Raw genomic sequence first — 16,465 nt, 5'->3', positions numbered from 1 at the left:
GGCTCTGAGCCGTTCGAAGAGTTTCCAACTCAAGTGCTAACGACGGCTCAGCGCTGTCGTTAGCACTCTCCCACCTTGAGGGAGATCTGGGGGCTCCCACCCCCTCCTACCCCGGCGATCGGGCCTGCATAGTGACAGGCATAGCCAGGGCTTCACGTTTTGCATGGTGACGTCACGTGCAATGACATGATGACGTCACAGCGCAACTTTATTTAAAACAGACAATGACAAGTATAGAAAAAGGGGGCATGCTGCTTAGAAGCCTGTATCTCAGGCATCTAAGCAGCTACAGACCCACAAGACCCACCGTTGGAAAGGTAATCGCCTAACCTTTTCCAATCGTATAAGTCTTGGGGATCTAGAAGAAAATCTTCTAATCAGCTTTGCACCCAGGTGGGAAAGTGCTTAGCCCTTAAAGGGTTAATTTAAAATGGAAAAAACAATACTTCCACTGTGCATGTGTCTGGCATAGACATTATATAGAGAGGGGGTAATAATTAATATGTGTATGGAAACAAAGCTGGCACTGATCCAGAATGCATAAGAGAGGACCTGGTGCAATATTGTCACATTAATCATGAGAGAGAGGCTGGTACTGTCACAGAAGTCATGGGAGGCATGCTGGTAGTAAAACTGTATGTATTAGACTGGCTGTCATTGGCACAAATAGCATAAAAGGGAGGCTGGAACTGTTACAGCATGAATGAGAGAGAGGATGACAGCATGCATAAAGGATAGGCACAGTATACAAAAAGAGAGGGGTTTCTATTGCCATAGTATGCCAGAAACTGAAGATGGTACAAACAACATATGCTAGATAATGAGGTCACAACTTCCAATGTCAGCTTGAGAGGGAGGCTGGTACTAACACAGCAAGAATAAAAGAGTCTGCCACTGACATGCTGCACATGAGAGAGAGGCTGCCACTGACATGAGAGAAAGGCTGCCACGGACATGGTACACATGATGAGAGATGCTGCCACAGACATGGTACACATGATGAGAGATGCTTCCACAGACATGGTACACATGATGAGAGAGGCTGTCACGGACATGGTGCACATGAGAGAGAGGCTGCCACAGACATGGTGCACATGAGAGAGAGGCTGCCACAGACATGGTGCACATGAGAGAGAGGCTGCCACAGACATGGTGTACATGAGAGAGAGGCTGCTACGGACATGTTGCACATGAGAGAGAGAGGCTGTCACTGACATGCTGCACATGAGAGAGAGGCTGTCACTGACATGCTGCACATGAGAGAGAGGCTGTCACTGACATGCTGCACATGAGAGAGAGGCTGTCACTGACATGGTGCACATGAGAGAGAGGCGGTCACTGACATGGTGCACATGAGAGAGAGGCTGTCACTGACATTGTGTACATAAGAGAGAGGCTGTCACTGACATGGTGCACATGAGAGAGAGGCTGCCACTGACATTGTGTACATAAGAGAGAGGCTGCCACTGACATGGTGCACATGAGAGAGAGGCTGCCACTGACATTGTGTACATAAGAGAGAGGCTGCCACTGACATTGTGTACATAAGAGAGAGGCTGCCACTGACATGCTGCACATGAGAGAGAGGCTGCCACTGACATGGTGCACATGAGAGAGAGGCTGCCACTGACATTGTGTACATAAGAGAAAGGCTGCCACTGACATGCTGCACATGAGAGAGAGGCTGCCACTGACATGGTGCACATGAGAGAGAGGCTGCCACTGACATTGTGTACATAAGAGAGAGGCTGCCACTGACATGCTGCACATGAGAGAGAGGCTGCCACTGACATTGTGTACATAAGAGAGAGGCTGCCACTGACATGCTGCACATGAGAGAGAGGCTGCCACTGACATTGTGTACATAAGAGAGAGGCTGTCACTGACATGGTGCACATGAGAGAGAGGCTGCCACTGACATGCTGCACATGAGAGAGAGGCTGCCACTAACATTGTGTACATAAGAGAGAGGCTGTCACTGACATGCTGCACATGAGAGAGAGGCTGCCACTGACATTGTGTACATAAGAGAGAGGCTGTCACTGACATGGTGCACATGAGAGAGAGGCTGCCACTGACATGGTGCACATGAGAGAGAGGCTGCCACTGACATTGTGTACATAAGAGAGAGGCTGTCACTGACATGCTGCACATGAGAGAGAGGCTGCCACTAACATTGTGTACATAAGAGAGAGGCTGTCACTGACATGCTGCACATGAGAGAGAGGCTGCCACTAACATTGTGTACATAAGAGAGAGGCTGTCACTGACATGCTGCACATGAGAGAGAGGCTGCCACTGACATGCTGCACATGAGAGAGAGGCTGCCACTGAGGCAAGGGAGACTGGACACTATAAATGAGAATGAGGCCGGCACCGCTATGATATCCATGAGTGGTAGCCTGGCACTATCATAATATATATAATATATATAACTGAAAGTATGAAATAGACACAACTTGTGTGATGGGGTAACACTACTATAGTTTGTAGGAGGCTGACAAACAGTATTCAAGAGAAGGGGCTGACACTTTTGTTTTATATACAAGAAAGAAATGTCTGCACTGTAAGCATAAAAGAACACTAAAGTCAAAATAAAGCTTACATGACTCAGAAAGAGCACACAATTTAAAAAAACTCACTTCCATTATCAAAAATGTGCATAACCTTTTTATATGCACAACTTCTTAAGCACCAGCTCCTACAGAGCATGTGCAAGAATTCACAGAATATACGTATATTTATTTTGTGATTGGCTGATGGCTGTCACATGATGCCGGGTGGAAGGAAAATTTAACTAACTTTGAAATTTGTCGGAAAAAAATCTACTATTGAAATTCAGACTGCAGACAGACCAGAAGAGAAACTGCCGATATTTTCTAAAAAAGGGGGAGGACCCGCAATGTGTCTCCCATAGGATATAATGGAGAGTGCTACGTCAGCTAAACATTGCAGACCTCGCCATAGGATATAATGGGGAGGGCATATTGAAGTGTTCCTAAACAGCGCAGACACAGTGCACTCACTGAAACCAAACACGGCTTCTGTGTCTGAACACTTAAAATGACCTAGGTGTAACTACATCTACACTAACTGCCTCACAAAATAAAGTCTCGTCACTGAAAAGGTGGCGAGACAAACATGGCTGACACCCTACTCATAACCTGTACTCCAATCAAAGTACAGGTTACTCCCCCTGAAACGTCCGGCTAACTCCCACAGAACGCCTATACCTACATCATACTCTAGCTATACTCCCTCTGGAAGCCCAATTAACTCCCTAATACTGCCTACACCTACGTTACTTCTTAGCTACAGTCCCCTGAAACGCCAAGCTAACTCTCTAATACCGCCTGCACCTACGTTACGTCTTAGCTACAATCCCCTGAAACGCCAAGCTAACTTCCTAATACCGCCTGCACCTACGTTACGTCTTAGCTACACTCCCCTAAAATGCAGAGCTAACTCCCTAATACCGCCTACACCTATGTTACATCTTAGCTACACTCCCCTGAAATGCCCAGCGAACTCCCACAGAACGTCTACACCTACGTCATGTCTGCTATCTACCTGACAAATAAAGTATACAATGTTAAAATGATATGCATTGTCCTGTATAATGCATATTATTTTAAGTATTGTATCTAATTTAAAATGTAGTTATTTTTGATTGTTCATTTTATTATTTAAAACATAAATATAACATTTAAAATATATATTTATGTTTAAAATAATAAAATGAACAAGCAAACATAAAAACATTTTAAATTAGATACAATACTTAAAATAATATGCACTATACAGGACAATGCATATCATTTTAACATTTATATTAATTAAATTCATAAATGACTAACACTAACACGCAATGCATAAGAGAGAGATAAGCACTAACATGCTATGCATGAGAGTCAGGCAAGTACTAACACACTATGCATGAGAGTGAGGTTAGCTCTAACACACTATGCATGAGTGAGGCCAGCACTAACACACTATGCATGAGAGTAAGGCCAGCACTAACACACTAGGCATGAGAGTGAGGCCAGCACTAACACACTATGCATGAGAGTAAGGCCAGCACTAACACACTAGGCATGAGAGTGAGGCCAGTACTAACACACTATGCATGAGAGTGAGGTTAGCTCTAACACACTATGCATGAGTGAGGCCAGCACTAACACACTATGCATGAGAGTGAGGTTAGCTCTAACACACTATGCATGAGTGAGGCCAGCACTAACACACTAGGCATGAGAGTGAGGCCAGCACTAACACACTAGGCATGATAGTGAGGCCAGCACTAACACACTATGCATGAGAGTGAGGCCAGCACTAACACACTATGCATGAGAGTAAGGCCAGCACTAACACACTATGCATGAGAGTAAGGCCAGCACTAACACACTATGCATGAGAGTAAGGCCAGCACTAACACACTATGCATGAGAGTAAGGCCAGCACTAACACACTATGCATGAGAGTGAGGCCAGCACTAACACACTAGGCATGAGAGTGAGGCCAGCACTAACACACTAGGCATGAGAGTGAGGCCAGCACTAACACACTATGCATGAGAGTGAGGCCAGCACTAACACACTATGCATGAGAGTGAGGCCAGCACTAACACACTATGCATGAGAGTGGGGCCAGCACTAACACACTATGCATGAGAGTGAGGCCAGTACTAACACACTATGCATGAGAGTGAGGCCAGCACTAACACACTATGCATGAGAGTAAGGCCAGCACTAACACACTATGTATGAGAGTAAGGCCAGCACTAACACACTATGCATGAGAGTAAAGCCAGCACTAACACACTAGGCATGAGAGTAAAGCCAGCACTAACACACTAGGCATGAGAGTGAGGCCAGCACTAACACACTATGCATGAGAGTAAGGCCAGCACTAACACACTATGCATGAGAGTGAGGCCAGCACTAACACACTATGCATGAAAGTGAGGCCAGCACTAACACACTATGCATGAAAGTGAGGCCAGCACTAACACACTATGCATGAGAGTGAGGCCAGCACTAACACACTAGGCATGAGAGTGAGGCCAGCACTAACACACTATGCATGAGAGTGAGGCCAGCACTAACACACTATGCATGAGAGTGAGGCCAGTACTAACACACTATGCATGAGAGTGAGGCCAGCACTAACACACTAGGCATGAGAGTGAGTTCAGCACTAACACACTATGCATGAGAGTGAGGCCAGCACTAACACACTATGCATGAGTGAGGCCAGCACTAACACACTATGCATGAGAGTGAGGCCAGTACTAACACACTATGCATGAGAGTGAGGCCAGTACTAACACACTATGCATGAAAGTGAGGCCAGCACTGACACACTAGGCATGAGAGTGAGGCCAGCACTAACACACTATTCATTAAATAAAATTAGACACTGATGAAAGAGAGGCTGGTAATCTCCCACCATGTATGAAAGAGTAGATGGCACATTATGCATGAGACGATAGCTGGCAATTTCCCACAATGCATGAAAGGGAGCCTGCACTAAAATTGTAAGCAAGCTAAAAGGAAGACTGGTACTGTTCCAGTACCCATGAGGATTTGAAAGGAAAGGGCTGTTTGTTATACATGTGTGAGTGTGCGGCTGGGACTGGCACTGCTTTGTGAAGAGAAGTAGAAAATTTATGCTGGGTGTGGGGGTACGGAATGTGTGAAACTTCAATTTAATTGATGCACATATAAGCAAGTTGTGTGCTTGACAAGAGACATGCACTGTGTGTGTTTGTTGGAATGTGAGAGAGAATGAGACCAGATCATAGTATTTTGGTGGGCGTTGGAAGGTGTGTGCTTATACCTAGTTTATAAAACGTTAAAAAGGTACTGTCTGTTTAGATTAGAACAAATCTGTCTCCCCCTAAAATGGATGGGCTTTCAAAAAGGCTAGCAATATTAACAATATTAACAATGGAAAGTACCCTGGTACTGCCTACTGGGTATGCAAATGAGAATGCCTCGTACAAGGAAAAGTATGGCTCAGCATACTATGTAAGAAGGCTAACAGCTAAATGATTACAGGGAAGAGGTTGGCACTGCCTCCCTTGTGTGTGAGTAGGCAGGGGCTAACAGCTGTATGGATAAAGGAAGGGACTGGTACTGCCTCATCTATGAGATGAACACGATGAGGTAGGCAATAACTGCTGCATAAATGGGAGAAAAAATGTATGTGAGTGTGAGAAGGAAGAGGGTTGTGCTTGCAGCCCGAAGGTTGGCACAGCGTGTAGAGATGGGATTGTGAGGAGACTGACTGCACGTGTGTATATGTGCGCGTGTGATATATGTGCGCGTGTGTATATGTGCATGTATGTGTGAAGTCGTCTGACACCGCCAGCTGTGTAAGAGCAGCACTGCCAGCTCTGTGACACATCGTCCTGACCTTTTCACTCTAATATTCCAGCTGCACTGACATTGAGCAGGAAGGAAGGTCGTTCAGAAGCCCCTTCCACAGCAGGCTAACAAGATTTCTATTCAATCCCGCTCTCCATAACACTGGCGCACGTGAACACAGCACGCACAGTCCTTCTATGCGTATATGGGAGTGCAAAGATCTCATTTTTTAGCAGTACACATTCTAATTGTGTTTATTTATTTGAAAAGACCTTGCAAGCTGTAGAGAACGCACAAGCTGAACATAATACAATTTTGCAGCATGTCTTGTCTTTATTTTTGTCTCTGCAGAATCTGTTGAAGCATTACAAATAATAATAATAATGATAATAGTTATAATTATAACATAATTATCATGATTAATAGAGCAGATAAAAAAAACTCACAGAATGCAGACTTATACAAAATAAAATAATAAATCACGTATGTTACAGTTAAAACACTACAATGATGTAAATCAAAACAATGGCAATAAACAGACCGCATTTATAATTTTGCATATAACTGTTTGTTACACTAATAATGAACACAATGGAGTCTAATACAGAGTATATACTGTACGTATTACTGATGAAACCTCTGCACTATACAGCAATACTTGGGATCTGTACAGTGACAATAGAGCCTGTGCTTTGAGTGTCTGTGCTGAGGTTATTAATAGCACAGAGCCATGCGGGGGATCGTATCATAAGGCGCTGAGTGATGATTCTCCTGCAGGGCAAATCAGTGAATCTGACCCACATTCAACTTGGGCAAGACGCACATGGGTCCTAAAAATTGTAGCTAAATTCTCCCATGGGTCCTAAAAATTGTAGCTAAATTCTCCCATGGGTCCTAAAAATTTTAGCTACAGTAAGTCTTAAAAAATGTGACTACCTCCCAATTTGACACACATTTCCCAACTCTGATATACACATTAGACTTTATAATGAAAAATAACAATGATAATCAGTATCTATACCTTGTGGGTCTAAAAGACCAATTGGGATTGATCGTTTGGTACCTTGTTTCTCAAACTGTGGTACATACATTTACCCTTGGGGGTACCTTGAACAATGGCAAGGGATACTCAGCCCTTGTCCTCTTATTATTGTTTGCCCTGGTGCAGCTAAAATAAATACTCAATGTATCCCATAATTCATTGTTTCTCAATTCTACCTTCAAGCCCTAAGGCAGAACATGCTGTGATCTGAGATGTCATCGCAGAAAATGCAACATGTCTGCAGAAAGAACAGGACACATCCAGGAACTGTTGGTGCTTTCGCTTTAAATTGCTGCTCTCTTCAAATAGTGCTGTGCTCTGGCTGCATTGTGAAGTCAGTGCAAAGCACAGCTTGAAGAATATGGAGCAGCACTGCGAGGCAGGGCACTGATTGATGACTAGCTCTCTGGGATTTTGTCAACCCGTCCCTAGTGTTTCCTAGTCTGCAAACCTGTGACTCCTGTATGTAAGACTTTCTTGGGAGCAATGCACCTTTAAAATCTTAACAAAATGCCTTTTTTTAATTTATTTTTATTATAGTTAGTTTGCAATACAATTTTTAACTGCTGCAATATATTATAAAATTTAAAAAAATTGCTCTCTCTCCAGTAAATTAACACACTGCAATTAAGCTGGTACTTTAATGTAATTGCCTAATTTAAAATTGAATTTCAAAATGACTATTTCACTAAAAAAAAAATCTCATTGCAGAAAATGAAAAAAGTTCTGAATCTGGACCCTCAAGTACCGCTAACAGCCGCTAAATTGTATTTCCCTCCCTTCTACTGACTTATTTGTACTAAGGTAGGGAACTTACAATCTGGCTGGTTAGTGACATTTGAGGACTGGCGTTAAGAAACACTGATATAAAGTTTGTCACAGGAAAAAGTGTCAGGTAAGGTAGTGCTATAGAACTGTGAAAGGGTGTCATGCAGGCATGCGCCAGATATAGATAGGACCACAGTGAAATATGCTATGGTGAAATGTGCTATACCCAAAAGGTGTCTATACCCAAGTATATACCACAATGAAATGATCCTGCGTGGAGCTGGGGTTGTGAATTCAGAAATGTAGTAACATGAATATTACTTCCCTCATATTTTTTCCTAATGTAAGTGGCACAATAATAAAGAATGTTTTAGGTCATGGGAAGTAATATCACTTTATTACAATGGATCTAATTTATTACTTAGCTAACAATGAAAACATGGTTAAGTTCCCTTTCTTTTGAAAAGTTTATCCAAAAAAAATTATCTGCAAAAAATCTTACATTGTGTAGAAAAAAAATAAACTTTTGATAAACATTTCTAAAGCATTAAAATAAACCACAATGTGCTGTGTAATAATTTTGAGTACATGCACATTGATAAATAATAAAGAAATCACCTTCTGAGAGTATATATACTGTATACTTTTTATGAACAAAATACACTGTATAATGTTGCCAAGTCTTCATATACTGGCAATGAAACACTGTTTAAAGAGACACTAAAGTTAAATATTTTAAAACACTACATGATAATAATATTAATTTCACTAAAGCACTTTTTAAATATAAATCATAGAATCTTATGTGCTTAATTTTAGTTTTCCACCTATGGTCTAACCCTAAGATTGCAGACTCGCTGATACAGAGGTTTGGCGCGTGATTGGCTGTACCCAATGGCAAAAAGTTTTGTGCCAGGGGAGTAAAACAACATGTTGCCCTGTCTAATGATAATAAGCATACAGTATATGCACTTCATTAGAGACCTATGACTCTATATAAACTGATCATGAATATTTTGCACAATGGTAGTAAACATGCAACATGTTTTAATGGTGAAGAAAAGATGTGTCCAGCCTTTGGCCTAGGGGTATAATATTGCCCTCCAGTGCTTTTTTGTGGCCTCCATTTCTAAAAAAAAAAATGAATACTGTGTCTGTCTAAACCGAGGGAGGGATTTGTCAGGACTTTGATCTACAATTGTAGTATTACTCCTCTAGCAGCAATGAGTTCTGATGAAGATGTAGGAGACAAAACATCAGCTACCCTGTATATATCAGTGTTTCTCAACCGCGGTCCTCAAGTACCCCCCAACAGTCCAGGTTTTCGTTATAGCTGAACTCGAGCACAGGTGCAATAGTCAGCTGATGGATGAGAACAGGTTGGTTAACATGGTTACTGATCAGCTGATTATTTCACGTGTGCTCTAGTTCAGCTATAATAAAAACCTGGACTGTTGGGGGTACTTGAGGACTGTGGTTGAGAAACACTGGTGTATATGATTATCTGAATATAATATCACAGTCATTCATCAAAAAAGACTGATAAATCCAAATAAAGTGGTTCTGTAAAACAGGGTTCAAAATAATTGTTCAAAATCTAGGCACCAATCTTAAAATTAAGGATCCAGAAATGTTGTTTGAGCAACCATATAACTATCCATTATGCCATAAAATACACAGTCCATAATAGTAAAAAAAAATGCTCTAATTTGTTAATTTGTTGTTATTTTAAGACTATCGACCCTACACTGTTTTTTTAACCCTGCAAAGGGGTAAAAACACACAGTAGAAGTGCCGATCAGTACCCATAGGGTACTGCTAGTCATGAGCAGAAGCTGCCATTAATCCAATCAGCAGTGCTAGTCGAACGACTCAGAACTCAGCGGTGGTTCTAGAATGTAATATTTGGGGCACTAACAAAGGTGGCTAAAAAGTTGAAAAACACAGCACAAATAATATATATGGAGCACCCCATAGAACCGTCACTAGCAGCCCATAAAACTGGCGCTACTGATTGTGAGTCCCAAGCAGCGCTCTGTAGGTCCCAAGTGCTACTTCTACTGTGTGTTTAATTTGTTGGGTTAAACACACAGTGTAAGGCCAATAGTCATAAAATTACAGAATGTAATTTTATTCTATTATGGTCCTGAATTTAGTAATCATGTGCATCAGAGTTTATAACCAGTAGTGATGAATGGGCATTTTTAATGAGTTTCTATTTACTATTAATACCACCAAATACAGTACAATTGCACAATGAACAAGTGCATAATAATAAGGCAATGCAATAACAAATACTCTGAATTTCAAATAAACACATTTTTTTCTGGAAAACAAATTTTCCCCCCAATTTGCTGGCCCCCTGTCTCATGTGGCACTCATAAGCCAATCACAGACTAGTGTACATATACCCTGTGAAGTAGGAGCTGGTGCCTCAAAAAGTGTGTATATAAAAAAAAATATCCAAAATTTGGTAATTAGAAAGTCTCTTAAAACTGCCTGCTCTATCGGAATCAAGTATCCCTTTAAGTTATGGTGGGGATAAAAGCATGAGATTAAAATCCTCCATTTCATAAAAGTAAGAACCATAGAATTATTGTATAGGCAATAAACACATCTAGGCAAGTACCATCGCTTGCTATCCCCCAGAATTACTCTGTATACAATATCTCATGCGTTTTGCTTCCGGTACCATGTTTAAACACAGCAATTATGGGGTAGGTGCAGCAAAAATAAAACCACTTCTGGACACAATTAAAAGAATATTATATGCTACATACTCAAACCGAATGAACATTACTGTACCATAATCATGGGCACCCATACATTGCTAATGAATGTGTTGCACTGTATAATAATGAGTATCCATACACCCACAATGAATACACACCATTGAATACAGATGGTACCTTATTTAAAATGTGCATTATGGTATAATGATAAGTATCTGTAGGCTACTGCTAAATGTGAATGGTAAAACAATAAGAATCTATATATTGATATTTATATACTGATCATAGTAACCCTAATGAACTGCACATGAGGGTTGGTATTGATACTCCATACATTGGTAAAAACATTTTTAAGAGCATTCCTCATGCCATATTACAGCCACACTATTACATTATATGGTAATACTCATTATTTACATATATTATTGAATAGTTTTACATTTTTTTGCCTGCGGCAGTACAGTCTGTATGTGTGAACAAAGAGATTTTACTCAGTTGTAAGCAGCAAGGTACCACTCCCACACACACAGCATTCCCAATGAATCTCCATCCAGCTATGCATCATAACCAATCTGTTCTACTGGGTGCCTACAATATACAAACACAATAATTTCCTTGTGAATCCTTTACTATTCCTATAGTTCCCCCCCCCCCCCCACAGACAGAGATTCTATCTTGGTCTAATCTAACACTACTGACCACATGCTACAGCTATCAACTCCTATTCATTCTCTGTGCCCCAACAATTAACACCTTCGACATTGACATTAACCCTCTGCCATGCTCCCGTTTCTTTCTTATACTCACTTCTCCAGCCTGGATTTAACACTATCATTTTGTTGTTTCCCCACACGACATCCCAAAGCTTATATGTATATAGACCACACAAACACAGTCAGCTCTGTTATTGCATCTCCATTTTGAATCATGTAGACCTTTTATTTCTGTACAGATCCTTCAAATCATTAATATTAAATAGTATAAATATATAGCATTTATATTGTTCACTATATATGTATACATATTAATCAATATCCAGGAATCCCAGTATCATCATATAGATATGGAATACCCTTATAAAGCGCAGCATTAGAATTTATATATATATATATATATATATATATATATATATATATATATATATATATATATATATATACACATACAACATTATTTTACAATATTACTCCTAACTATATTTTGTCAATTTAATTATGCTTATTACCTTAATACAATTCAGTTTTCTTTGTATACATTTTAGAATGTTTAAAATGCCCCCACATAGGCAGATCATCCAGTCTACATTCATATTCACATACTGCTACTCCCCCCTCCTGTTGCTCTCTCTGCACTCCTCACCCTGAACTTTTTGACATATACTAACTTTATAAGTCAATCATGGAATATATAACAAATTCAGCCCCTTTTAAATGGTCATGAAGCACAAAAAATGTTTTTGTAATTTAGACAGAGTATGTGATTTTATACAACTTTTAAATTTACTTCTATTATCTAATTTGTTTTGTTTTCTTGATTGAAAAAGGATACCTAGGTAGGTTTAGGAGCTGCTGATTGGTGACTACACATATATACCTTATGTTATTGGCTCACCCCATGTCTCAGCTAGCTCCCAGTAGTGCATTGCTGCTTATTTAGCAACATATATTCAGAGAATGTAGCAAATTAGATAATAGAAGTTAATTGAAATAATGTTTAAAACTGTATGATCTATCTGAATCCTGAAAGAAAAATGTTGGATATTATGTCCCTTTAAGAAAACCTCTAGCCACTGATGAATTAAGATAATTTGAGTGTTATCCTTGTTCCCTTACGGATAGGTAAATCAGCGTCACAGTCTTCCTAAGAGTGATTATAGCATGCCCTATTTCCTGACTCATCTAAGCATGCTTTATACTGAGTCATTAAAGATGGATTCTCCATATTACCAAATCTCAAAACTATTCTGCCTAGCGGATCACTTCTTTTAAAAAAGATCAGCCATTAAAAGAGGAAACCCACATAAACTAATACTGCACATGGCCACTGGGTCAAAACCAGAAAAGGATTCTGGCAGTAATCTGTCAAATCACACTTACTCCTGTCTCTCATTCAGAATTGTAATCATCTCTCATTACATTGTGTTAGCATTAGCTCTACTTAAAACACATTTTCTTTCACCTCATACTACTACCTCACACAATCTTAGATCTGAAACCCAGTAAATTAAATAACTATGATATTTTTTAAGTCCTGCTTTCCTTACCAAAACTTGCATGGCTTTGCAAAATCAGAGCACTCCAGGGATAAGCTTCTTGAAAAACCTAAATGTATTTATGTATCTAATTCTCTAAACTTTGGCCAGTCAAAGCTACATATAAATAAGATCCTGCACAGATATAAGCAATCACAGTGTAGAACGTTGTTGTTTCAGGTAATTGAATTATGGTTTATGTACTCAAGCCTCTCTGCATGGAATTGGTAAAAAAAAAAACACATAATCCCCACAAATCCATAAATCTCTATACAATGTTGAATTGAACTCCATATTTGCCTTATTGTCACACAGCATAATTTACTCACTACACACAAAGTCATGTTGCACTCAAATGAGAGCTTTATTAAACTAAACAATGCCTCTCTGTCCCATTCATAGCTATCATTGTCCACACTTGCATGCCTTATCACTCTGAATGCATGACCCAACAAAGTCTATGGCTACTGCAATAAGAATTCACTAACACTCAAGTGAACAGAGTGGTCAATTGCTGAAAAATATCCCTCACCCCAAAGCATTTATACCCTGTAAAGGTCAACTTCCCAAATACCAAAGTAATTTATTAGCAATTTCTCACAGGTCTCACCTAACATCTGGCTGAAAAGCAGCTGCTCCAGGTCACCCAGTACAGTAACTACTAACTCTGGATCCACCTTCAAGAAAGTCTTCTTATCATCCGATGGATCCTTCCCAGAATCCTCCCCTGCAGGACCACCGGGGGTCGTCTCTGGTGCTTTGCTTATAGGTTTGACTTCTGCATAAGGACCCCGGGGGATGCGGCTTGGGGTCTTTGGCTGAAGCAGGGAGTGTTCTGAACGGGACAGTGCCCTGGACATGGCAGGGGAAGCAGGTGCCGTAGTATGGCTCCTAGCAGGGGTCACGGTAGACAAATCATCACACCAGTCCGGGCCACAAAGTCTTAGCTTCTTCTCAGCATCAGTTAACACAGAAAGGTTTGTGAGCGAACGCTGGCGCCGAAGTGGGGCCCCAGGGAGGCGTGACTCATGTACTGTAGGTGCAGGGCCACGAAACACGCGGAGTTCAGCTGAGCGCCCTGGTACCGCCCCCGAGGGGGGCTTCACTTTCCTCTGCATCGTTTCACCTCCCCTCCCTGGACAGAGGGTGTAGGGGAGGAGGGAAGGTTATAACCGGGACATGAAGAGACGAAAGAGGGGGAGTGATGAGGAGAAAAGATGGGTATATAAATGAGGGAAATAGATAACAATGGCAAATGCAAAGCGAAACGGTAAGATGGAAGATTAGAAAAAGATGAAATAGCGAGAAACCAATGGAAAAAGACAAATAGCAGCGGTAAATGTTTTATAGGAATAAAAAGGAATGGGATGTAATAATGTACTGACAATGAGAGAGGAAATAGCCAGGAAAAACGAGATTGTAAATGGAAAACCACAGGGTCAACGTGTTGGCTGAAATCGTAGAAATATGGAGAAGGCAGAATAAAAAAATAGAGCAAGGGGAGGAAATCAAACAATGGAAATATATTGTCCAAACGGAGATGCTTGCCGTGTATCGAGGTCCCTGCACCGGACGATCAAATGGACTATCCCCCCTCCCTCTTGGTCCTAGCGGTATAAGGAGCACAGGGCACTCCCTCTGCTTTCTGCTTCCTCTACCTCCCGGAGGATGCTGAGAGAGGGAGGAGGAGGGAAGTAGGGAGGGCGAAAGACTGTCACATAGAGGAGGAGAAAGGGAGGGATGAAGGAGAGATGGACAGAAGTGGAGAGCAGGAGAGACAGACGTTAGGTTGAGTACAGGGAGAGAAGAGGGAAAAGAAACTCAAATAAAAGTATGAAAAATAGAGCGAGCAGATCAGCAATATAATGTCATGAGGCGTGGTCAAGAGAACTGAACGCATGGGACTTACATAATACTGTGGTTTTACACAGGATGTGTTTTCAGTATGCAGGATATTGAAACCCAAATGGGACATTAAATCCCTTTTTTCCCTTTCCTGATTCAGATAGAGAATACAGTTTTAAACACTCCCAATTTACTTATATTATCACATTTGCTTCATTCTCTTGATATCCATTGATAAAGAAGCAACAATGCACTACTGGGACCAAACTGAACACATTGGGTAAGACAAAAGGGTGTGCAGCCACTAATTATGAGCTAGCTCCTAGTGCATTCCATTGCCGACCTAGGTATGCTTTTCAACAAAGGTTGCCAAAAGAACAAAGCAAACTAGATTATAGAAGTGAATTGTAAAGTTGTTTTAAATTACATGCTCTTTCAGAATCATGAAAGTTATACTTTACCTTTAAGTGTGTGTAACTGTTTTGGGACACAAAATATTGTATAAATCAGTACAGTATAGTATGTTATGGAGCCCCCACACACACTTTACATTTCCCTATTTAAAAATATCTCATTTCCAGCCTTTCAGTTAGCAAACAAGTGTGTGCAACATAGCAGTCAGACAAGCATTCTAGTGAAAAATAAAATGCTGTGTTTTATAACTACAATTTATTTTTTTAAGAAATACCTTTTATGTGCTAAAACGTACTATCATTTTTTTATCCCCCTTAATGTGTTCCCAATTATCAATTTTTCCTGCTGAAGTGTATTAAATTGTTTACAAATAGCTCCTTTACCCTTTATTTTGCTATTTGAAATAGCTATTTTTGCCTTTTTTATGATCCCAACATATACTTAAAGGGACACTGTAGTAATAAATAAAAGTCATATAACATTGTAGTATAGGTATAAATCTATTATTTTCTAATGTATCTTATTTATTAAATATGTACCCTTTTGAAAATAATTAAGTTTGAAATATTAATTTTTTCCAAACCTACTTGTATGTCAGCCGTTACGGATTCACAATCCGTGCTGACAACTGCAGTTGTAAGATGGCGTGTTTCTGGAGTACTGCGCATGCACAAGTTAGCGCAGCATCACAGGAAACGTCACCATCTGCAGTAGAATTAGGCAAGTCGAATCTATCAGCAGAAGTCGAGTGAGCTGCGCACATAAGGTAAGTACTTAGCTTAAGAACGTTTCCAGAATCGCCCTAGAATAAACGAGCAAACAATACTTATTTTGGAAACAGTATTGAATTAAATATTTGTCAAGAGATAAGACGTTTCTATAATATGCGCAAAGTCTGGATAACCAATTGAACAGATTTTTGTCTCCAATGCGCAAGTGTATAATGTAAATAGTTGTGGGTAACTTCGGCTTCTGTTATTAGAAATGCGCAGGCGCGATTTAGCCGAATTGATGCACAGGCTTATTAGGAAGGATTATGGTGATA

The 16,465-nt window shown here is 40.4% G+C and overlaps 1 protein-coding gene across 4 annotated transcripts in view; it reads right to left on the bottom strand.

The window, feature by feature from the left end:
* Nucleotides 1–14,970, bottom strand: part of NAV1 (neuron navigator 1) — a 345,632-nt gene extending 330,662 nt beyond the window's left edge. For all 4 annotated transcript variants that reach the window (XM_053706924.1, XM_053706925.1, XM_053706926.1 and 1 more), the window contains exon 1: nucleotides 13,772–14,970. In XM_053706924.1, coding sequence (XP_053562899.1) covers nucleotides 13,772–14,279 — 508 coding nt within the window. In that variant the 5' untranslated portion in view covers nucleotides 14,280–14,970. The remainder of the gene's footprint in view (nucleotides 1–13,771) is intronic.
* Nucleotides 14,971–16,465: the final 1,495 nt, after the last annotated feature.

Source organism: Bombina bombina, chromosome 3 (assembly GCF_027579735.1).
Source record: "Bombina bombina isolate aBomBom1 chromosome 3, aBomBom1.pri, whole genome shotgun sequence".
NCBI classification, from domain to species: domain Eukaryota; kingdom Metazoa; phylum Chordata; class Amphibia; order Anura; family Bombinatoridae; genus Bombina; species Bombina bombina.
Note: the sequence above shows the minus strand (reverse complement) of the source record. Positions and strands in the feature narration are given on the sequence as shown.